Raw genomic sequence first — 24,425 nt, 5'->3', positions numbered from 1 at the left:
TGCAAACAATGAAGGGGTGGGGAGAAATAAATAAATCCTAAAACAAAGGAAAAAACCTCACTTAGCTGGAATCTTAGTTATTCTATTTAATATAGAAATTTAATAACTTTTTAAAATCTTGAAAGAAAGACTAAAGCAGAGAAAAGGAAGACAATGGAATTGTTTTAATGTGGACAGTTACCTCAAATAATAGGCTTAGCAAAAGATCTGTTCCTTTTATCTCAAAATGAAATTGTTGATTTTTCATTTCCTAGTGGGTTTTCTTGCCACCTACTTGAAGGGTGAAATTGCTAAAGAAGGAGAAAGCACTAGTTTTATCTTAAAAATGCAAACTTTTAGCCTGTCCTTAAAGAACATATCTTCTGTGAAGTGTAAATCTAGGGTGATAAAATCTATATTGCAATTTAGAAAAGCATGATTCGTTGTCACCTCCAGAAAAAGATTTCCACAGCAATTGTTTTCCTTAAATAGTTTGGTCCATTTCACAAATACTGGTGACAGATGTTTAAAGTCCTCTTGCTAATAAGTGACCCAGAAATTACCTGAAAGCTTATGACCCTTCAGCACTGTTTTACTGTGTTCTCCTTCTACTCAAAGGAGTTGATCTACCTGAGCATTCAGCCCCAATTCATCAGGCCTGGGCATAAAAGCAGAGTTCACTGGAGATGATTATCTAATAATCCCCCTCCTTGTAATGTCCTTTAAGAATGATTATCTTTCCTGTTGCATTGGCGTACACGCCCTGCGGGATGTAGAAAGCTGTGGCGTGGATTGTGTCCAGGTGGTGATGGTAGTCTAGAGAAGGTATGGGCTTGTGAATCACAGGGCAAGAGTGAAACCCAAATCTGCCTCCCCAGCTGAGCACCACCCATGACCAGGGCTGGGAGGTGGGAGCGAGTGAGTGGAGAGGCCGGTGTCTGGTGAGCAGTGGAACCTTGATGGCCGCTCGCTCCCCTCTCCCTTATTCACTTGGCAGCGGGCACTTACTCAGCTCCTACAAGTGTGCAGACAACAAAGGACATAGGGTCCCTCTTCTCAAAGGGCATGTCGTGAGCAAACGATGGAAAGATGTTGTCCAGGGCCCCACGACAAGCGCGTGCGGGGTCATTAAGGAGATGAGCAGGTACTTACCATCTTGGAGTCGCTGCCTTGGAGGTCCCTCTAGGATGATGGGGAGGTCCATGAACCAGACGCCCAGGGGGGCAGGCAGACCTGGAGACACAAATTTAGGTGTCATCAGCAAACGGGTGGTCGTTTCCAACCATGATGAGGTGGCCCAGGAAGATCACGTGGATGTGGAAGAACCATGGGTTCTGGTGAACAAATGGGCCAGTGGAGACAGAGAAGAGCCAGGAGACCCACAAGGTAGTGTGACACAGAACGGAAAGGAAGCAGTTGCAGGCAATATGAACTCTTCTCCCCGCCACCCACCCCAGTTAAGAGTGGCAGAGAGAAGGAGCGGGACAAGGACCGCCTTGTGGGTTTGACAACTAGTAGGGCATTGGTGACCTTGAACACGAGACTTGAAGCCGAGGTGGAAACCGCTTGTTCAGGAAGCGTGAGCCCGAAGGGAAGAACATTCTGTAGAGGCTGGAGGGAGATGGAAGAGGGCGAGGCATGTCATAGCTGGGACGAGGAGTCAGGAGAGAAGGGGGAGTTGAGGAGACTGGAGGGGGTGGGTCACTGGTGGAGCAAGACCCCTCCCATGGCCTGGGGAGGACGGGATCGAGAGTACAGGTGGAGGTGACTACAGATGGCGATGGATGTTAGTGGCCGTGGGAACAGGGCTTAGCTCCAGGGCTCAGAGAGAAATGCAAGTTTCAAGCTTGCTGAGGAGACTCAGACCCAAGCAGCTGCCTAAACCCTGTGGGGGCCATGGTCTGAGGGGCGATGGAGCCCGTGGCGTGGTGGTGGCAGCAAACCCCACGAAGCTGAGCGCAGCGGCCCAGGGGTCAAGGCTGCTAGTGTGATCATGCAGATCCTACGGGATGGAGGATCTGCTGAACCTGGGGCTCACAGTGGTCTTCTCTGACCGCCATATTTACAGCCATGCAGATAGCAGGCCGAGGAGCAGCAGCGAGGAGTATGTGCGTCACAGTCAGCGAACGACACTGAGGCCGGTGTGGCTGGAGGTTCCTGGGGGCCGGGAGAGATCAGAGAGGTCAGTGCAGGCCAGATCGGGCTGTCTTACAGGGCGGGGACGAGGCTTGGGGTGTTACTCACCACACAGCGGGCAGCCTCTGGGGGTTTGCGGCAGGAGGTTGTCACAACTTGGCTGGCATTTAGAAAGGATTATTTTGACTCTGATGAAGAGTGACCTGGGGGCAGGCAAGCTTGGAGCCCCGTGAGAAGGCGGGTGCAGCGGTCCAGGCAGGAGGCCATGGAAGCCGGTGCTGGGACAGTTGCGGGGGGTGGGGGGTGGGGGGAGGAGGAAGCGGGCAGGTGCTGGGTAAAAGCTGAAGGGAGAGCAGGTGGAATTGGGCAGTGGCTGTGGGAAGTGTAAGACAGGGTTGCATCCAGGATAACTCCTTGGTGTTGGCCTGGGCGCCGGGAGGAGCAGGTTCGGGGTAAGTTGAGGGTTTGTTTCTGGACAGAGCATGAGACACCTGTCACAGGTCCAGTGGCGGTGTCGGGAGGTTGGGAAGAGGGATCTGGGGCGATCAGCTTGGATGGTCTTGCAGCCATGAGGTGAGAGCCCCCAGAAAAGAGGAGGGCTCTGGGGACGGAGCCCTGGGGTGCGCAAACATTAGAAGGCTGGAAGGAATGAGGGCCCACTGAGGCCAAGTGGAGCAGTGGGCGAGGAGAAGAACGGCGGGAGGGGCCTGGGAGGACGAGGTGATGGGTATGAAATGCCTGCCCCGTGTGTGGCACAGGTGAGCTGCCCATCTAGTGACTGTCGTTTTCTGACTTTAGCCCCCTCTTAAGCCAGCCTTTCCCGGCTGGGTTCCTTATCTGGGCCACAGAACACAGGAAAGCACTTGAGTAACAATCTCCTCCGTTCTCCAAGGCTGGTGCACGACTAGCACAGAGGCACGTTAGCACATCCCATCCCACGCAAAGTCCTGAGGGACAACTGCGTCCTGTTCCTATTTCACCCACAGAAATGCTGGGCAACATGCGCATGCCATAGTAGGTGCTTAATAAAACTGGGTAGAATTGCTGTTGTTTTAATATTGGCATTTATGGATCTGCCCCTGTAATGAGCGTCAGCTCATTACGTTTAAACACATAAAATGTGTGTAAGGGACACCTTTTGGTGTAGAATATTGAAGAATGACAACTCAGGTTGTTTAAAAGCCCCTTGGGGGAAACAGATTTGGCCCAAAGGATAGGGTGCCCGCCTACCACATGGGAGGTCCGCGGTTCAAACCCTGGGCCTCCTTGACCCGTGTGCAGCTGGCCCAGGTGCAGTGCTGATGTGCGCAAGGAGTGCCGTGCCACCCAGGGGTGTCCCCCCATAGCAGAGCCCAATGTGCAAGGGTGCGCCCCGTAAGGAGAGCTGCCCAGCGCGAAAGAAAGTGCAGCCTGCCCAGGAATGCGCCGCACACACGGAGAACTGACACAGCAAGGTGATGCAACAAAAAGAAACACAGGTTCCCATGCAGCAAACAAGAATACAAGGGGACACAGAAGAACACACAGCGAATGGACACAGAGAGCAGGCAACTGGGGGGCAGGGAAGGGGAGAGAGAAATAAATAAAAATAAATAAGTCTTTAAAAAAATAAAAAATTTTAAAAGAAAAGCCCCTTGGCTTCTGCCGCACATTCCTGCAGCCCTCAGCTCCTCTGTGGCGCAAGCCCCCCAGGTGCTTTCAGTTACTGGTAGATTTGGCCTCGACCCTGAAGCCTCACTCCCTCCCCCTTCCATACAAAAGAGGAAGGGGGGGCGGGGAGGAAAAAGTGGTGTAATAAATAGTAAATAAAGCTCACAAGCTCACTCGGCATCAGCCCATCGTTTGCTGATTCTCTTGAGAAAACTGGAGACACACTGAGCGGTGCTTTCCTCTGTTCCTTTTTCCTAAGACGAAGTCCCCTCAGTTCCTCTTTTGACTGAGCCGCATGTGCCAAAGCTGTGGGGGCTCGGCTTGTCTGTGTCGCAACCACGGCAAGGCCCTCTAATGAGCCCGAATGGAATTTGCATTTTCCTAACCAGCATAAAGAGATTTTGCAGTCCTCTGTTAGAAGGAGAAGCAGCAGCAGCAGCAGGGGGGAGCGCTGGTCCTGTTTGAATGGTGACGTTATTGCACATTAAAAATAATAATCATCATAATGTCAGAGGATTTGCACTGATCTCACCACACTGACTCCCAAGTCATCCTTAAGCATCAAATTCTTTCTCCAAACTCCCAAACTTCCGGGCACTGGGTACCCCACCCCCAGAACCCTACAGAACCTCCTGACACTGGGTACCCCACTCCTAGACCCTTTGCATCCCAAGCACACCTGACAGTTATTAGTTTGCTTCCCTCCACCAGACAGTGATTTCCTTGACGACGACGGCCATACCTGGACAGTCTACATCCCTAGAGTCTAGCACAGTTTTGGGCACAAGGCAGGCAGGCAGTGACTTTGGCTGAGTGCGCGTGCACCATGCCTCCAGAGTCTCAGTATCCTCGTGCCCGCACTCTCACGGCCAGGAAAGAGCCTGGCGATCAATAGATAGGAAGGCACCCTGCGAGGCGGGCTGCCCTCCAGGAGGCTCCTTCAGTTCCAGGGTGCTCAGGGTGCCATCCGGCAGTCGACTAGACCTGCAGCTGCAGTTGCAGGACTGGGATTCTTTTTTTTTAAGATTTATTTATTTTTTTTATTTCTCTCCCTCCCCCCCCCCCCAGTTGTCTGCTCTCTGTGTCCATTCGCTGTGTGTTCTTCTGTGATTGCTTCTATCAGCAGCACCGGAATCTGTGTTTCTTTTTGTTGTGTCAGCTCTCTGTGTGTGCGGCACCATTCTCGGGCAGGCTGCACTTTCTTTTGCGCTGGGCGGCTCTCCTTACGGGTGCACTCCTTGCGCGTGGGGCTCCCCTACGCGGGGGATACCCCTGCGTGGCACAGCACTCCTTGCATGCATCAGCACTGCGCATGGGCCAGCTGCACAGGGGTCAAGGAGGCCTGGGGTTTGAACCGCGGACCTCCCATGTGGTAGGCGGATGCTCTATCCATTGAGCCAAGTCCACTTCAGGATTAGGATTCTTAAGACTCCTTGAGAAACATTATAAAGCTCTGCAGATATTCATATGTTCCTAATGAAGCGATGTTTGGGATTCCCTGCTCCCCTTACAGCAAATCCTCTTCAAGAACACTGAAAACTTTTAAAAATGATTTGTTTCTATCTCCCCCATGCATCCCTACCTTATCCTCCCAGGCCACTTTAGTTAATGTTGGAACAAATCAACACTTCTTACCAAAATTAACTGTGAAATAGACACAGTAATATAATACTAGCAGTAATAATAGTTAATATGTATTGTTCCTCATGGGGACCCAGAACTCTGCTGCCTTCAAGCATTGTATTACCTCATTTAACCCTCGAGACACAAACCCATGGAAACTGTAAAAATGTTTATCCCCCATTTACACAGTTTTAAACAGAGGCCCAGGGAGAATAAGGAACTTGTCAGGGCAAACTTGAAGCAGGCAGTTTGGCTGCAGGGAGCACGGCCCCTGTCCCTCTGTTCTGCCTCCCAGCAATAGGTTCTTTCTATTTGCCTGTTCTTACGTTTCCTAAGTTTCCTTGAGTTCTATGCTGCTGGCTGTGGAAAAGGTAGGATAAAACTAATCAGCCTTTTATAGCAATTTATAGCATATAACTCCTTTTTCCTTACTATGGTATTTGATCTTTCGGTAACTCTTCGAAGTGCCTAATAGCGACTCCGTTTACAGACGAGGACACAGAGCTGGCCCCCGGCCCTGGGCTGATGACCCCAGACTCACACTGCTTCCACACACCTCCCTGTTCCGGGGTGGTTGTACCTGTATTAGTCAGCCAAAGGGGTGCTGATGCGAAATACCAGAAGCCTGTTGGCTTTATAAAGGGTATTTATTGGGGTAGGAGCTTATAGTTACCAGGCCATAAATCATAAGCTACTTCCCTCACCAGAGTCTCTTGCCATGTGTTGGAGAAAGATGGCTGCCAAGGATTCAAGCTTCCTGTGTTCCTCTCTTCCAGGGGTTCATTTCTCTCTGGGCTCAGCTCCTCCTTTTTCCTTACAAGGTCAGCTGTAGACTATGAGGCCGTCTAGGCTTTGCCTCTCTCCACAAGGTCAACTGTAGACTATCAGGCGAATAGCTCTGTCTCTCTCCCCATGGCTTCTGCTGTGTCTAATGAGCTGTGTCTTTTCCTCTGTGTGTTCTACTGTGTGTTCACTTCCTGGGCTCTAACTCATATACTCCAGCAGCAAAACTCCAACATCAAAACTCTTACATCAAAATCCCCAACTTTGTCTTTTGCCATGCTTTTATCTGTGAGTCCCTACCAGTGGGGACTGTCTTGGCCTAATCAAAGCCCTAATCATAGTTTAATCATGCTCAAGTACAGACCAATTTACAAACATAATCCATTATCTATTTTTGGAATTCATAACTATATCAAACTACTGCAGTGCCCAGTGGTTCAAAATCCTGACCAGAGTGCTCTGGTGCCAGGTGCTGGCCCGTCTTTCTTAACTCTTCATTTTTCTCACCTATGAGGCACTTTCTGTCAGCTGAGATCAGAAAATCCCCTGGGGCACTGCCAAATGCAGATTGCCATGGAATCATGGGGCAGTAGTTCTCAAAGTGGGATTCCCGGAACAGTGGCCTCAGTATTTCCTAGGAAGATGTTAGAAATACAGCTCTTGGGTCCCACCCCAGACCTGCTGAATCAGAAGCTCTGGGGCTGGGACCCAGCAAATCTTACAAGCTCTCCGGGTGGTTCTGACGCAGCTCAAGTTTGAGAACCATTCGAAAAGAGCTTTAGGGACTGAGTTAAATAAAAATAATCCCTTTCATACAAAAGGGACATTCCTCTTAAAGAAATTGCTTAAAAGAAGAACATGGTATCTTACCACATACTAAACAAGTTGCATGAACTTCTGTTCCCTGCCAGAGCAAAGCCCAGCCTGCAGCTGCCCTTAGATCTGGAAGAGGACCTGCACTGTGACGTTTCTTAGACTTTGGCCCTTAATTTATTGACAGTGTTTGTTTGTTTTCTTCTTTTTTTAATCAAAATCTTAAAATAAAATCTTTGAAGTGTATCATTCATATATGACATATATAAACAGTAAGCATATAGTAGAATTTGTGAGTTTACAAAACAAACATGCATATCATCATACAAGGTTCCCATACATCTCCCCACAACCAACACCCTGCATTGTTACAAGTGCCACAAACTATGAAAAAGCACGAATCAAAGTATTATTACTAACTATAGCCCATATCTTACATTTGGTGTATTTTCCCCCAATCCACCCCAATTTTTTTTAAGTATACAATTTGATGGGTTTTTGTTTTGTTTTTTTAATTTATTGAAGTGTATCACTCATACCTAAACAATAAGTTTATAGTAATAGTTGTCAACTCCACCCAATTATTAACACCCTGTATTAGTATTTCATATTTGTTATTGTTCAGGAGAAAACATTCTCTTATTTGTCCTGTTAACCACATCCATCATCCGCCACTGCATTCCATGTGTTATTCAGTCCCATGCTTTGTACAGTCCATTTGAAGTGTACACTCAGTGGCTTTCATTTTCATCAGAGTTGTGCTGTCATCACCTCAGTCAGTTTTAGAAAACTTTCATTACCCCATAAGGGAAAAATCTCCTACCCTTTATCTTCATCGTTATCTCCTGGTATTGAAATAATACCTTCTTGCCATTGTTGTTCACAATGGTCCCCCCCCCTCCCCACCTCTCCCTTCCCTGCCCCACTGTTTTTGCTGTCTGTGTCCATTCACTGTGTGATCTTCTTTATCTATTTCTCTTTTTGTCTTCTCATCTTTCTCTTCTAGGAGTCACTGGGATTCGATCCTGGGGACCTCTGATGTGGAGAGAGATTCCCTGTCAATTGTGCCACCTCAGTTCCTGGGCTCTGCTGCTCTTCACCTTGACTCTCCCCTTTGTCTCTCTTTTGTTGCGTCATCATCTTGCTGCATGACTCTCTTGCACAGGCACTCAGCTCGCCACATGGGCACTTGGCTCGCCACATGGGCACTGGCTCGCTGCACGAGCACTGGCTCACCACATGGGCACTCACATAGGCACTCGTCTCGCTATGCAGGCACATGCATGAGCACTTGGCTCACCACATGGGCACTTGGCTCACTGCGCAGGCACTCGGCTCACCGTGTGGGCACTTGGCTAACTATGTGTGCACTCAGCTCACCACATGGGCAGTGGCTCACCATGGAGGCCCCAGAGTCCTCCCATATGGTAGGCAGAGGCCTTATCACTAGAGCCACATCTGCTTCCTTTGACGGTGTTTTTGATCAATAATTTGTTCCTTTTGAAATTGGGGAGAAAGTGTCTCTCTGGCATTTATTTCTTGCTACAAAGTAAGGTCATCTAAAATGCAGCACTGGCTTCAGGTTTTGGTCCTTGGTGACTTTCTTGCCAAAGAGGTCTTGCTACTAGGGTTGAAAAGACTGTGAAAATTTATTTTATACTCCTGAGTGAGGTGTCAGTCGATGTATTTTGTCATCCTACAGCTCTGTTAGAACCAAGGACGGCGGATGCAGTGTAGGTCAGAGAAGGAGTGGAGTCTGGGACTCTTCTTCCCGCCAGTGTGGCCAGCTCACCCAGCCCACGGCCCCGTTGATTCTGCGAGGAGACTGGTGCTGCATCCTCACCCCCAGAACCTCTAGGGCTCTCTTCTGCTCTTTTGTCCAACCTTCCTAGACTAACCTTTCACATTAGAGTATAACACAGGCTCCACCGCTTAGTCAAGATATTTTGGCAAATTGCTTTCTCTTCTTCCATTCCTTTTCAGGTTTCCGGACTATGCCACTCATTTATATTATATTTCTTTTATACTATATTTTTGGTACATTTAATTTTATTCTCAGATCAACTCAGTTCCTTCATATTTTCTTGTTTTGTTTTGTTTTTTCTTTTTTTACTGTTGGGGTCCCCCTAGATTTCAGCATCTGGAAATAATTTGGCATCTAGAATAGCCTTTTATTTATATATCTGTAATAGCCAAGTTTTTGAGCACTTGCTCTCTGCCAAGCATTGCATATGTATTTGCTCATTTAATCCTCAAGATAGTGTGGTGATGTAGATATTAATGTTATCTGCATTTTATAGACAAAGAAACTAAGGGCACAGAGAGGTTAAGAAACTTGCCCAGTCACACACCTTGTAAGTGGCAAAGCTAATAACGAAATATATTCGTGTAACTATATCTGAGGTTGTATGTGTGCATGTGTTCACTGCAAGGGTATTAGCTTACATTTATCTTTGTTTTGGGTAGTACATTTGCATGTCTATATAGCTTTATTTTTGTTGGACAAGTATATAAGCTTTTGCCTTTTTAGTTTCTTTAAGTACATAATATAGTTGTAACAAAGAACATGATATTTGTTCCTTTTCTTTTCAAATATTCCAGAGTCTTTAATAGAGATTAATGGATATTTCCATCTTTTTTTTAATAGATTTAAAAAATTTTTTACAGATACATATATCATACAAAATGTTACATTAAAAAATATAAGAGGATCCCATCTACCCCCACTCGCCACCCCCACACTCCTCCCACATCACCAAATTCTTTCATCAGTGTGGTACATTCGTTGCATTTGATGAATACATTTTGGAGCACTGCTACTCTGCATGGATTATAGTTTACATTGTAGTTTACACTCTCTCCCCGTCCATTCAGTGGGTTATGGCAGGATATACGATGTCCTGCATCTGTCCCTGCAATATCATTCAGGACAACTCCAAGTCCTGAAAATGCCCCCATAGCACACCTCTTCTTCCCTCTCCCTGCCCTCAGCAAGTCCAGTGTAATGTTGGTGTATTGAAATAGTTCAGCAAGTAAATTGGGCCCCCCACATTTAGAGTTCTGAACTGTACAATCCAGCTGCAGACGTACAGATTATCCAGAGCTTCAGTAGCTATGTCTGTTCATAAATGATATCTCAGACCCTTTTCATTATTTCTCATAGGCATCTTTCCCAGCAAACCTACAGCTCGTCCTTGTTCTGCGCCCAACAGGATTTTTCCAACGGACTCTCTCTGACATCGCTTTCAAATTCAATAGAGATGACTTTAAAATGAAGGTACCGGTAAGTATACCCATGCTTTATCTCCTTAGGCAGAACTGTTCTTAATTGAATACTTGGCCCATCTATGATAATCGAAATTCTCAGGTGCCAGCCTCAATGCTGTGCAATAAACAAAGCCCCAAATGACGTAATCAGAACATGACCTTCTTTTTAATGCTGTGTGTCACCAGTGGTATGAGCCTTTATTCCTTTTTCCCTCCTTTCACCCATCCATCATTACACATCCTCTGTACCTCATTGTGCAAAGTCATGGCCATGGGTAGAGTACTGCAAAAGTGTGAGAAGGTTAACAGAGAACCACAAATCACTGGACATTTTTACACCTGGTAAAGCTGAAGGAAAAAGAGATCCCTAATGGTTTGAACATCATCTCCAGGCTCAGAGTTAGGAATACTGCCCATGTTCTATAAGTACCCCAGGAGGTAAGAGAGGAACTAGAGGAAGTGGGTGCAAGCTCCTCTCAGGGCTGTTGTGTGATGCCTGTGACCTGCCAGTTGGTGTTGGGTAAAAGGTCTATCAGGGACTTTCAGTCAACCAAGATGGTGGCAAAAGACATTCTACCAAAGAATTTTTGAACAACAAAACCTGGCAGAGCCAGGGTTGTCAAAACTCTGGAAAACAGTTAAAGGATTAAAGAGTTGCAATAACAGGGTAAGGACAGAATCAGGAAAACACAGGTTTATAAATGATAAGAGAAACTCATGGAACCCTTGTTGGCCTCTCCCCTACCCCTTCCCCAGTTTGGTGTGAAGCCAGCCTGTACTCTCATTGTGGGTCCCTGCTCCAGAAGGAGCTGAGTAACCTGTATGTGTATAAATGGGTGCATGTATGTTGGTGCCAATATATTGGGTGGCAACCTGAAAGCCTGAACCAGGAAATTTGTCTTGGTCTCACCTTCCCAGGACTTAACTTGCATCCAGAAGTAGTTTATGGACAGGGAAAGCAGTGTAAGAAAGAAATAAGTTAAAGTGGCCTGGGGCAAAGGACTACCTGCTTTAAGGCATACAATAGAGAACCAAGGAGGAAGAGAAAGTCTATTTCATAGGAAGGAGAAAAGGCATTTGAATTCCTATAAATGAGGAAATTCCTAAAGCCACAGATAAGCACAAAACTAGGGTGAGACTAGGTTCAGAAAAGATAGAAAAGACCATCCACTTTCCTTTTGCTTCAGGCTGATCTTCTTGACAGGAGGCCTACACTCTGAAGAAGAACAACAGCTAATGCAAAGCTATTTGCAAAGGCTGTTTTTTTTCTGCCTTCATTTATTTGTTTTAGTTCCTGACAATCAAGAAAATACTCCTCTTATCTCTACCTGTATACAAACTTAAAGAATTGACAGCTCAAGGACAAATCCCAGAGTTAACACATTAAAATATAATGTACAATAAAAGATCTCAAGTTAAAGAAACAGGAAAAGTTGGCCCCCACCAAAGAACATATAAAACTTCAAAAATCATCAAACAAGAAGACCAGACTTTGGCCATACTGGCTAAAGACTTTAGGGGAATAAAACGATCTTCAGTATGCTCAAAGAAATAAAGGAAAACAAAGAAAGAACTATAAAGATTTCAGGAAAAAAAAAGAATGAAGAGTAAAAGGATTTCAATAAAGAAAGAAAAAAAATTTTAATGAATCAAACAGAAAAACTTGGACTTGAAGACCTCAATAACTGAAATGAGAAATTCTCTAGAGTATTTCAACAGTAGATTGAAACTTGCAGAAGAAAGAACCAATGACTACTAAGTCAAGATAATTGAAGAGATTCAGGCTGAGGAGCAGGAAAAAAAGTGAACAAGGTCTAAGAGACTTGTGGGAATGCATCAAGCATACAAATATATGCATTGTGGGAGTCTGAGAAGAAAGTAAGTGGCAGAAGGAATATTCAAAGAAATAATGGCAGAATGCCAACAAACCACAAACAAGATAAACTTAAAGAGAACCATACCCAAACAGATTGTATTCAAATTGTTAAATGCCAAGGACAAGAAGAGAGTTCTAAAAGCTGCAAGAGAAAAAGCAAGATAATATGTACGAAGGAATCCCAATAAGATAAGTGGTGATTCTTCATCAGAAACCATGGAGGCAAGAAGATAATGGTATGAAATATTTAAAGTGATGAAAGAAAACAATTGCCAACCAACAAAAGCTAAGGAAGTTTGTCAACACTAGACCTGCCCTATAAGCAATGCTAAAGGAGTTCTTCAAACTGAAAGGAAAGGTCACTAGAAAATAGATTGAAGTAGCATAAAGAAATAAAGACCTCCAGAAAATGTAACAGTTTTGGTATGTACTCTACTCTTTGCTTCTTACAGGTTCTAAAATGTGAATGAATAAAAAGTAATGATAAATTAATGGTTTGGGGCTTACAAAGCATAAGATATAATTTGTAAGGTATACAATAAAAAGGTGGGGGGATGGAGGGATATAGGAACAGTGTATGTGTATGCTATTGAAGTTAAGTTGGTATCAAATCAAATGTGATGGTTTTAAATTTAGGATGCTACATTTAAACCCCATGGTAACAGTGATGGTTAAGCTAATGTGTCAACTCAGCCGGGTAATGGTGCCCAATTGTTTGGTCAAGCAAGCACTTGGATAATTGTAATACAAGGGCATTTCATGGAGTTTAATCATCAGTGAGTTGATTGCATAGATGGCTGGTTACATCTACAATCAATTGAGGAGCTTCCCCTCATGAATGAGTAATATCTCATCCAGTCGGTTGAAGACCTTAAAAGGGGAATTGATTTCGGCATTCAGAGAGAATTCCCATCTCTGCTTCAGACAGCCAGCGTCTCTTGACAGAAAGAAATGATAAGGGACTCAAAATGGTACAATAGGAAAAAAAATCAAATAAATATGAAAAGTGGTATTAGTGGAAGAATCGAGGGACAAAACAGCTATAAGATTTACAAAGGCCAAATAGCAAAGGACAGAAGAAAGCCCTGCATTATCATAGCTTATTTAAATGTAAATAGTTTCAAGTTACCAGTCAAAAGGCAGGGATTGGCAAAATGGATAAAAAAGCATGACCGAACTAACTATGTGCTGTTTATAAGAGACTCACCTTAAATTCAAAGACATAAGTAAGTTGAAGTGAAAAGATGGAAAAAATATATACCATGCAATTGTAACCAAAAGAAAGCTGTGGAGAGTGGATATGGCTCAAACAGTTGAGCATCTGCTTCCCACATGGGAGGTCCTAGGTTTGGTTCCTGGTGCCTCCTAAAAAAAAGAAAAAAAAAAGAAAAAAACCAACCCAGGGGAGCCAATGTGGTTCAGCAGTGGCGTGCCAGCTTCCCACATATATCAAATAAACTAGAGTAAGTAAAAAACTGTAACAACGGACAAAGAAGGTCACTATATACCAATAAAGGGGTCAATTCAACAAGAAAATATAACAATTATAAATGTACCTAGTGACAGAGCCCCAAAATATACAAAGCAAATATTGACAGATTTGAAAGGAGACAGTTCTACATTAATAGTTGGATACTTCAATATACCACTTTCAATAATGAATGGAACATCTAGACAGAAGTTGAATTAGGAAATAGAAGATTTGAATGATACGATAAACCAACTAGATCTAACAGACTTAAATAGAACACTTCACCCAACATCAGAAGAATACACATCCTTCTGTATTGAACATGGGTCACACCCTAGGACTTACCTTATGTTATGTCACAAAACAAGTTTCAATAATGCAAAAATATGAAAATCATATAATTTATCTTACCCAACCACAATAGAATGAAGCTAGAAATCAATAACACAGGGAAAACTTGAAAATTCACAAATATGTGTAGAAATTAATGTACTCTTAGACAATCAAGGAGTAAAGAATAAATCACAAGGGAAATTAGGAAATATCTTGAGGCAAAGAAAACAAAAATGTTATGGTACATAGTAAATGTAGTAATGAGAGGGAAAATTTATAGATCTAAATGCTTACATTAAAAAAAGATGAATGTTCTCAAATCAAAGACCTAACCTCACAACTGGAGGATCTAGAAAAAGAAGAGCAAACTCAACCCAGGCAAGATGTAGGAAGGAAATAACAAACATGAGAATGGAGATAAATGAAATAGAGAATTAAAAAAATAATAGAGTCAATGAAAACAAATTTGATTCTTTGAAAAGATCAAATTGACAAATCTTTAGTTAGACCATGTAGCAGTGTGATGAGGTTCATGAATTCCAAAAATAGATATTGGATTATGTTTGTAAACTGGTCTGTACCTGGGTGTAATTAAATTATGACTAGAGCTTTGATTGGACCACATCAGTAGGGTATTGAGTCCCCACCCCTTCATGAGTGGGTGCTCACAGATAAAAGACATGGCAAAGGACAGGGTTGGACTTTTGATGCTGGAGTCTTGAGCCAGAGCCCTGGGAAGTAAGCACACAGAGGAGCTTGGTCATGAGAAAAGAGAGAAGGCCCTGGGAAGAATAACAAGCCGTTCATCTAATACTCTACAGCTGGCCTTCTGGAGAGAGGCAAAGCCTAGAGAGCCTCATAGTCTACAACTGACCTTGTAGAGAAAACAAAGGAGCTGAGCCCAGAGAAAAATGAACCCCAGGAAGAGAGGAACCCAAGTAGCCTGAACCTGGCAGACGTTGGCAGCCATCATGCTCCAAGGTGTGCCAAAAGATTTGGTGAGGAAAGTAACTTAAATTTTATGGCCTTGTAACTGAGGGCTTCTACCTCAAATAAATATCCTGTATAAAAACCAACCAATTTCTGGTATTTTGCAACAGCACCCCTTTGGCTGTCTAATACAGACTGACAAAGAAAAGTAGAGCGAGGATGCAAAGAACTACAATCAGAAGTAGAAGGGAGAGCATTATTGCCAGCCCCAAAAAAATAAAAAAGAATTTTAATGGGATACTATGAACAACTGTACACCAACAAAGAATATGGCCTAAATGTAATGGACAAATTCCTAAAACACACAAACTATCTTCACGGAATCAGGAAGAAATAGAAGATCTCAACAGACCAATAATAAGTAAAGAGATTGAATCAGTCATCAAAAACTTCCCAACAATTTTTTTGTATATAGATCTTACACATATTCAATTGAATGTATCCCAAAGTATTTCAGTATTTTTGTGATATTTTAAATGGTGTTTTTCATTTCAATTTCCAAATGTTCACTGCTAGGTATAGAAATAGAATTTTAAAAATATATTTACCTTTCCTATTGCAAACTTAATATTGCTGCTTAATGGTTTGAGTATTTTTTGGTTGGTTCCTCAGGACTTTTTACAAAGACAATCATGTTAAGAAATTCTACTTCATACTTTCCAAACTGTGTGCTTTTTAAATTATTGTTGTTTTTAAAAGACTTGTGATCTGGCTAGGATCTCATGAACAAAGTTGAATAGGAATGGTGAGAGTGACATGCTTGCATTGTTCCTGCACTTATTGAAAAAGCATTTCACTATATTGAATAATGTTAACTATAGGTTTTTCAAAAACATCTTTTATTAGGTTGTGGAACTTCTAATGGAAATTCTTACTTCTAGTTTGTTGAGAGATTTTATGAATGGGTATGGAATTTTGTCAAATGATTTTCTTTTTTATATCTATTAATATATTGAATGACAATGATTAATTTTCAAATATTAAAGCAACCTTGTGCCTTGTGTACCTGGGATAAACCCATTTGGTTGTGATGTGTTATCCTTATTATTTACTGCTGTACTGATTCACTAAAATCTTGATGAGGAATTTTCTATCTATGTTCATAAGTGATATTGATCAGCACTTTTCATTTCTTTTAATGACTTTATTTGATTGTGGAATCATAGAGTTTGTTGGGAAATATTCTCTCCTCTGTTGTGTAAAATTCTGTGTAGAACTGATATTATTTCTTCCCTTAAAGTTTGATAGAATTAATGGTGAAGATTAAAAAAATTTTTTAAAATGACAAAAGTCCAGAACTGGATGGCTTCACTGGTCAAGTTTACCTAACATTTCAAGAAAAATTAACACAAATCCTGTTCAAACTCTTCCAAAAGAAGGAAGAGGAAGGAACACTTCCTAACTCATTCCAGGAGGCCAACATCATGGTAAAATAATCAAAGCCAGATATAGATACCACAAAAAAAGAAAATTACAGACCGATATCATTTATGAGTATAAATGCAAAACTCTTCAACAAAATACTAGCAAACTGAATCCAACAGAATATTAAAAGAATTTTATACCATGATCAAGTGGGATTTATACCAGGTATGCAAGGGGTGGTTCAATATAAGAAAATCAATTTATGTATGACACATTATTTCTCTCCCCTACCCCCCCACCCCGGTTGTCTGTTCTCTGTGTCTATTTGCTGCGTCGTCTTCTTTTCCGCTTCTGTTGTCAGCAGCACAGGAATCTGTGTTTCTTTTTGTTGCATCATCTTGTTGTGTCAGCTCTCCATGTGTGTGGCACCATTCCTGGGCAGGCTGCACTTTTCTTTTCGCGCTGGGTGGCTCTCCTTACGGGGCACACTCCTTGCACATGGAGCACCCATTCTTAATAAACACTAGAAATAGAAGGAAACTTACTCAACATGATAAAGGACATATATGAAAAACAACATAATCAATGGCAAAAGACTGAAAGCTTTCCCTCTAAGATAAAGAACAAGACAAGGATGCCCATTGTCACCACTATTAGTCAACATTGTATCAGAAGTTCTAACCAAAAAAATTAGGCAAAAATAGAGGAATAAAAGCCATCTATATTTGAAAGGAAGAAGTAAAACTTTCCCTATTTGCAGAAGACATGAACATAGCAATAGAAAATCTTGAGAAATCCAAACAAAATCAGAAGTGGGAGGGTACAAAACTAACATGCAAAAATCAGTAGTGTTTCTATACACTTGTAATAAACAATCTGAAGAAGAAATTTTTTAAAATTTCATTTAAAATAGTAAGTAAAGGAATAAAATATCTAGAAATAAATTTAACCCAGGATATAAAGAACTTATACATCAAACCTCTCTAAAAATAAAGTTTATTGTTATTTTAAAAACTATAAAACATTGCTAAAATATATCAAAGAAGACCTAAATAAGTAGAAGGATATCCTATGTTCATGGATTGGAAGTCTAAATATTGTTAAGATGTCAGTTCTACCCATTGTAATCTACAGATTCAATGCAATCCCAATCAAAATTCCAAGACTTCTTAGCAGAAATGGGGGGAGGGGAAAGCCAATCCACAACTTTACAGTATATGGAAGGATAAGGGGCCCCAAATAACCAATACCATCTTGAAAAAAATGAACAAAGTTGGAGGACTCACACTGTACAAGTTTAAAACTCATTTAAAGCTACAGTAATCAAAACAGCATGGTCTCAGCACAAGGACAGACATATAAACCAATGGGATTGAATTGAGATTTCAGAAGTAAACCCTCTCATTATGGACAATTGATTTTTGTCAAGGCAAAGTCCACTCAATGGGAAAAGAAGAAAAGAATAGCCTCTTCCACAAATGATGATGAGAAAACTGGATATCCATACACAAAGAAACAAAGGTAGACCCCTATCTCACACCAAATACAATATTAATTCAAAATGGACCAAAGACCTAAATATAAGAACCAAAACCACAAAACTCCTAAAAGAACACACTGGGAAGCTGCTTCAGCCCTTTAATTAGACAATGGTTTCTTAGACTTTATGCTAAAAGCACAAGCAACAGAAGAAAAACTAGATAAATGGGACTTCATCAAAGTTTAAAATTTTTCTGCATCAAAGGACTCCATCATGAAACTAAAAGACACCCTACATACTGGGAGGAAATATTTGGAAACCACATATCCAATAAGGGTTTACTATCCAGAACCTATAAAGGTATTTTGCAACTCACCAACAAAAAGACAAATAACCCAATTAAAACATAGGCAAAAGACTTCAATAGACATTTTTCCAAAAAAGATATACATGTAGCCAAAAAGCACATGAGAAAATGCTCAACATCTTTAGCCATTAGGAAAATACAAACCAAAACCACAATGAGCTCCCATTTCACACCCACTTGAATGGCTACTACTAAAAAACTGGAAAGTATCAAGTGTTAGAGAACTTGCAAAATAATAGAAACACTCATTGTTGGTGGAAATGTAAAATGATACAGCCTCTGTGAAGACAGTTTGATAAGTCCTCAGAAAGTTAAATATAGAATTACCATATGACCCAGCACTCTCACTTCAGGTATATACCAAAAAGAATCAAAAGCAGGGTCTCACACAGGTATTTTCACATCAATGTTTATAACAGAATGATTCAGTTGCTAAAAGATGGAAGCAACCCAAGTGTCCATCAACCAATGAATGGATAAACAGAATGTGGTATATGCATACAACGGAATTATCAGTTATATAAATGAATGATATATGCCACCACATGGGTGAACGTTGAAGACATCATGTTGAGTGAAGAAAGCCAGACACAAAAGGACAAATATTGTATCATCTCACTGATATGAAATAATTAGAATAAGCAAACTCATAGAGTTCATAAGCTAGAATGCAGGTTATCATGGACCTGGGTGGGGGTAGTGCATGGGGAATTCATGCTTATTTGGTCAGAAATTCTGTTTGGGGTAATAGAAAAATGTTTGTAGTGGATGGTGGTGATGGTAGCACAGCATACGAATGTAATTAACAGCATTGAATTATATATTTGAATGTGGTTGAAAGGCTAAATAATTTTTTTTAAACTAGGTCCATATGAAAACAGTGAACCCCACGAAAACTATATGGACAATAGATAATAGTATAATTATAATATAGTTTCATCTATTGTAACAACAAACCCTCACTAATGCAAAATGTTAATAAAAGGGAAAACTGCATGTGTGTGTGTATAAGTGTATAGAGGTGGGGGGATATTAAGTTTAGGTGATTGCTAGACAAACCTCTCCTTTAACATTATCCATTTTAAAAGGACTCTTTCTAGGATAAGCTAACTGTTCTTTTTTTACAAAAAAAAAAAAGGCTGTGTAGAAATTCTTAAAACTTAGAGAAACATGTGTTTCCTATAGAGCCCGACTGGACAGCCAAATTATCCCAATTACTCTGAGAACCACCCTGGAGCAGGTAACTGCCAATCAATAAGCTCTGTTAATTCATTTTTCCTCCCTGACACACAGAATAAGAATATATGTGGCTAGCCCCAGGAACTTTGTCACTTCTCCAACAGTACTAACTGTATTGCTCTTGGAAATCTAATAACCCCGGGGGTAGGCTCACTTTCTGTGAAGTTATCGCCTGTTCCTCGGAAGGCAGGTGATAAACAGGATCGCCCACCTGCTCCAGTGACCCACCTTTTCTCCTCCCTCCGTAAAGCGCATGCTGCTCTCTCCTCACCCTATTCCCCATCCTCTACTCCAGACGAGAATGCTAGAAGTGACTGGAAGGGAAAGCAACTGGGGCCGGGGCCTTTCCTTCCCCCACCCTGTCCTAACAGCGGTGCACCTGGCACCAGGGCCCCACCCGCCCTCTCCCACCACCTTTCTGCGGGTTCTGTGGTCCTCGAGCATCACCCCACAACCACGGATGCCTGTGACACAGACCAGTGTCATGAGAACTGAAAAAGAGGATGCTGTGCACAGGCCCGGGTAGGCTCACGTGAAAGTGCTCTTGTGTTCTCTTTGCAAATGACAATTTTGTAGCCATGAGAGCCACAAGCTTTGTGGCCTTAGTGCAGCCACGGTTTGGTTTGGTTTTTTTTAGCATCAGAGAAGCCTTTGTTTCTCAGTAATCCATTTCCGGCCTATGATAAATGACAAAATCGTGGAGAGCAATAACGCTCACCCAGGTGGAAGGCGGTGTTGATGGCACTAAAACAAACTAGACGTTGTGTGTGAGGTTATGTGTTCCTTCCAATCGCCTCGTGAGCAATAACATATATATTATGGCCTTTATAATAGGCGTGGCATTGATTTCTAATCTTTTCTTTATATTTGGCAAATAAACCCTTAGTAACAGATTTCTTTACCACAGATGTGTCAAAGGAAAAAAAGACCGAGGTCATCCGTTATAAATGTTGTGGTCTCCTTTGCAAAATGACACTATTATGTCATAGTTGTGTGTTGTCAAAGACAAGTTTCAAAGAATTTTATCACTAGCATTTTCAAATTCACTGGACCATTTTAGTAATTCTTTCAGAATTGTAGAAAGCACTCATCTGAAGAATGATCTGTTAAAAATATAGTCTTGTCACCATTTCAATGCTATATCCTAACTCAGTACTAGAAATGAAAGTATAAAAAGAGTAGATGAGATTCTACTCTTTTTATATATACTAAGCAGAGACAGGGAGTTAATTGAGATACAGAAATCATAAAGGAAAGTCACATAAATCCTTAGAGTATCCAGTGAATCAATGTTTGGTCATAAAACAGGTTTATTTTGGAAAGCTGGAATAGTTATAATAGAGAAGCAAAGAGAAAGTAGAAAATTATCTTTTATAGAGAGCTCTGGTTTTTTGTCTAAAATTTAACTTTTAACCTATTTTTTTAAATGCAGATTATGCTTTAAATCAGAGTTTCTGGATCTCGGCACTTTTGACATTTGGGCCATGTCATTCTTGGTTGTGGGCACCTGTTCTGTCCATTGCAGAACATTCAGCATCTCTGGCTTGGCCCTCTAGATGCCGGAAGCACACATTCTCCTCTCCCCAGTCTTGACAACCAAAAATGTTTCCCAGCATAGTCAAATCTGCTCTGGAGATCAAAATCGGCCCTGGTCAAGAATCCCCACTTTAAACTAAAAGAGTATTTAGTAATTCGCAGAGTAATATCAAATACCATTTGTGCTAAGCCTCTGAAACCTATTTTGTACTATCTGTCTGACAGCTTGCAAAGCAAAGGCCTTATTTTTATTAAAAACTCATGAGCAGAGGGACCTCAAAAGAGTCAAAAGAAATGTAGAAAAATATAAACAAGTCACATATGGAAAATATGACTTAATCATTGCAACCATGTGTTTCATATGTAAATTGTACACTTTTATGAATTGTCGGTCACTCTCTTTCCTTACACATTAGCCTCATTTTATGTTGGTATGTAGCTTCTAGTTAATACCTTTGGTGACCTCGTGGTGTTTTCAGCAGAAATAGGTACAAAAATGACCTTGAGAACTAGAGCAGTATCAGTTTTACGTGTGAACATCTATTGAGCATCCTTTGTCTTTTGCATGCTGAGCTCTGTTAAGGATTTTACATGCGTTTAGTGGTTACCATTCAATCCTCACCTCTGGTGGGTTCTGGTAAAGATATGCCCATTTTAAAAATGAAGAAGATGAGGCACAGAAAGAATAAGTCACTTGCCAAAGATCCAACAGCTAGTAAGTGATAAAGCTGGGATTTAAACTCAGATCCTTTCAAGTCCAAAGCTGGCTGCCTTCCACTCTGCCACACTTTGCATCCAACAGTGAAAACATTTCCTCTCTCTGTTTGTTGGTCTAGCTCCATGGACTTTCTGTTTATGAGTGAGGAATACATTTTTTTCCTTTAGATCATAATGCTGAGCTCAGTACCAGAATTACATGGTTACATTGATAAGTCACAGCTGACTGAGGATCTTGGAGGAACCCTGGATTATTGCCACACCAGGTGGCTGTGTCACCGCACAGTGAGTTGTTTTTTATTTGTCTTTAGTTGTTGTTGTTCTCTTTTGGGTGGCAGTGGTGGTGGGCTGTGGCTGCAGATTTTGGCTCTTTCTAATTTGTAGTGAACTTAACAGAATTGCTTTTGCATTACGATGCTGCCTTTTCTAAAGTGTGTTCACATTAACAAACGTTTTATTCCCTAAGAATGAGGAGATGGTCTCAGTGGACCTTAGTCATCTTAAAGAAATAACACGAGTAATAAATTAGGGAGTGGCTTTCTCTGGACTTAGAGACCAAAAAAAAAAAAACCCCTGTGTTGTGGTTTGCAGTGCTCACACTTCTCATAACGAGGAAACAGAGAGAGAGGGAGCTCAAATACAGAATGACTTTAGGTTATGAAAATAGATTTAAGGTATACCTGGTATACTTCTGAAGAAGTCATGAAGTCAAGAAACCAATGGTGAAGGTATTTATCTGTAAACGTAACATCAGCCAAGGGTGCTTTGAAAGCTGCCCTTCTGAAAACCACTCGTGTCTGGCCTGATGGGAAATGGTTACGATGTGGGTATCTGCTTTCAAAGCAGTGGGAGCGTTTGGTGTGTGCAAAGCTTTGTGATCATGTTCTCCCTCTCCCGAAGGCTATCGAAAGTTTCGCCCTCATGGTTAAGCAGACAGCTCAGATGCTTCAGTCCTTCGGGACCGAACTGGCCGAAACAGAATTACCCAATGACGTCCCGGCAACGAGCTCGGTGCTCTCCGCACACACGGAGGAGAAGGACAAGATGAAGGTAGGTGATGGCTTCTGGGGAGCGGGGTGGGAGGACTGGGCTAGAAACACAGGTCTCTTCTGAGAAATGTTGGGAGGAAAAAAAAAGTCAGTGTTGGATCAGGAAAGACTGAGACTTTAGCAGGTTTCCAAGATGCCTTTGATGCAAATTAACTGGAGAACCTCAGATATGAGAATTAAGATGCGTTACTTTATAAAAACACGATCAGCATAAATGATCCCTATAAAATGCAGGCTGTAATACATACTCAGGCTCTGGCATCGAGTAGACTCTTAGTAAGTCCCGTGTGTCCCTGAGTAATTTATGGAGACTGAATAAAGCCAGGCACTGAAGGCAGCTTTTCTCTAAAGGAGCTGTGGAAACTGCCTGTACTGTGGAGTCCTCTATCGAGATGTTTCTGTTGCTTAGCAGTATAACAGAGACAAGATCCTACCCCTGGTTTCTCAGAAGACAAGCAGGCAACAATGTGGTGGACTGACCGAAAGGTCAAAATTCCTGTTCATAAAATATGTACTTTACTTGCATAGTTGCCATCTCTTTCTGGGATAAATATATTTTGAGGGAAACACGCTCCCTGTCTGCACTGCACCCTGCCCCCCACCGCGTATGGTCAGCTCTGAAGCAGCACTTCCCGTGACCTCAGGGGACTGTGCCCCTCTCTCTGCCGGCGGGGCCACTTTCTCCCTCCCAACAGCCTTGTGCTCCAAGCCGTGGAGAAATGGCCACAAGAGCAGAGGCATCTGGAAGGTCTGGTTTCCTGTTACGGTTTTACCTTATCCTCTTACCCCTGAATGACCTGTAACCCTAGCTCTGCCCCAGGTAGCGAAGGGAGTAAGAGGTGACTGGGCCGTGGCTGAGAACCACAACTTGACAATTAGAACGTCTTCCTTTCCCGGTGTTAACGGGAAATATTTATAAAGAAAGCCCTGGGTTCCGTTCCGGTTCCACCTTGCCCGCAGTCACGGGTCTTGCCTTCCCTCTCGGTCAGTCGCCACCGCCTTCAGAGTAGGACACCTACCAGGGTCTCACCACGCACCCTGGCCTGGACTGCGAGTCTCAGACCTGGCGAGGAGCCTCGTTCTGAGAGGCGCCCCATTGTCTTTCTGCAGGAAGACATGAAACTAGCGCGGAAAGAGGGCCATGCCCTCCTGGAGAGCATCCGCGAGCCTCTGGCCAAGAACCCAGAGCACGGCCTGAATCAGGATCAGCTGGACAACCAGACCACGGTGCAGAGGTGAGCACCCACGGGCCTCCCACCTTGGGCTGGCTTCGCTTCCTGCTTAGGGCTCAGTAGCATCCCAGGCTAGTGACCGACTGCTGAGGCAGCCGGGAGTAGAGGACAAAGCAGTAGGCTGGAGCAGGTGGCCCCAGTCCTCATCTGGGCTCTGGCACATGCCTTCGGACCCTGGGCAAGTGACTTTGCCTCTCTGAGCCTCAGTTTCCTCATCTCTAAAGTTAAGCAAGTGGATCTCAGGTTACTTGCTGCTGTAACATTCCGGGGCACTCAAAAATGCTGACTACACTTTCCTAAATCCCACAGAAAGCAGCTTTTCTAGGTAGGAGGGTTTCATAGAACAGATACTCTTTTTGCACAAATGTAAAGTAGACATTGAAGGCAGAATAGTGATTCTATGAGCATCTTAGACTTCTATAGCTGCACATTCAAGACGCTCGCCTGTCTCCTGTCCCACCGTCAGGTAGCAGGGCCCTAGGTTTCTGTTTACAGGTAGGGAAACAACGTTACATACTC

The 24,425-nt window shown here is 42.6% G+C and overlaps 1 protein-coding gene across 30 annotated transcripts in view; it reads left to right on the top strand.

The window, feature by feature from the left end:
* MCF2L (MCF.2 cell line derived transforming sequence like) overlaps nt 1–24,425 on the top strand; it is a 370,234-nt gene that overhangs the window by 303,974 nt on the left and 41,835 nt on the right. For all 30 annotated transcript variants that reach the window (XM_058276391.2, XM_058276395.2, XM_058276390.2 and 27 more), the window contains 4 exons: nt 10,148–10,267; nt 21,794–21,910; nt 22,526–22,675; nt 23,785–23,909. In XM_058276391.2, the coding sequence (XP_058132374.1) occupies nt 10,148–10,267; nt 21,794–21,910; nt 22,526–22,675; nt 23,785–23,909 (512 nt within the window). The remainder of the gene's footprint in view (nt 1–10,147; nt 10,268–21,793; nt 21,911–22,525; nt 22,676–23,784; nt 23,910–24,425) is intronic.

This window comes from Dasypus novemcinctus, chromosome 15, assembly GCF_030445035.2.
Source record: "Dasypus novemcinctus isolate mDasNov1 chromosome 15, mDasNov1.1.hap2, whole genome shotgun sequence".
NCBI classification, from domain to species: Eukaryota; Metazoa; Chordata; class Mammalia; order Cingulata; family Dasypodidae; genus Dasypus; species Dasypus novemcinctus.
This window is presented reverse-complemented; position numbering and strand designations above follow the sequence as displayed.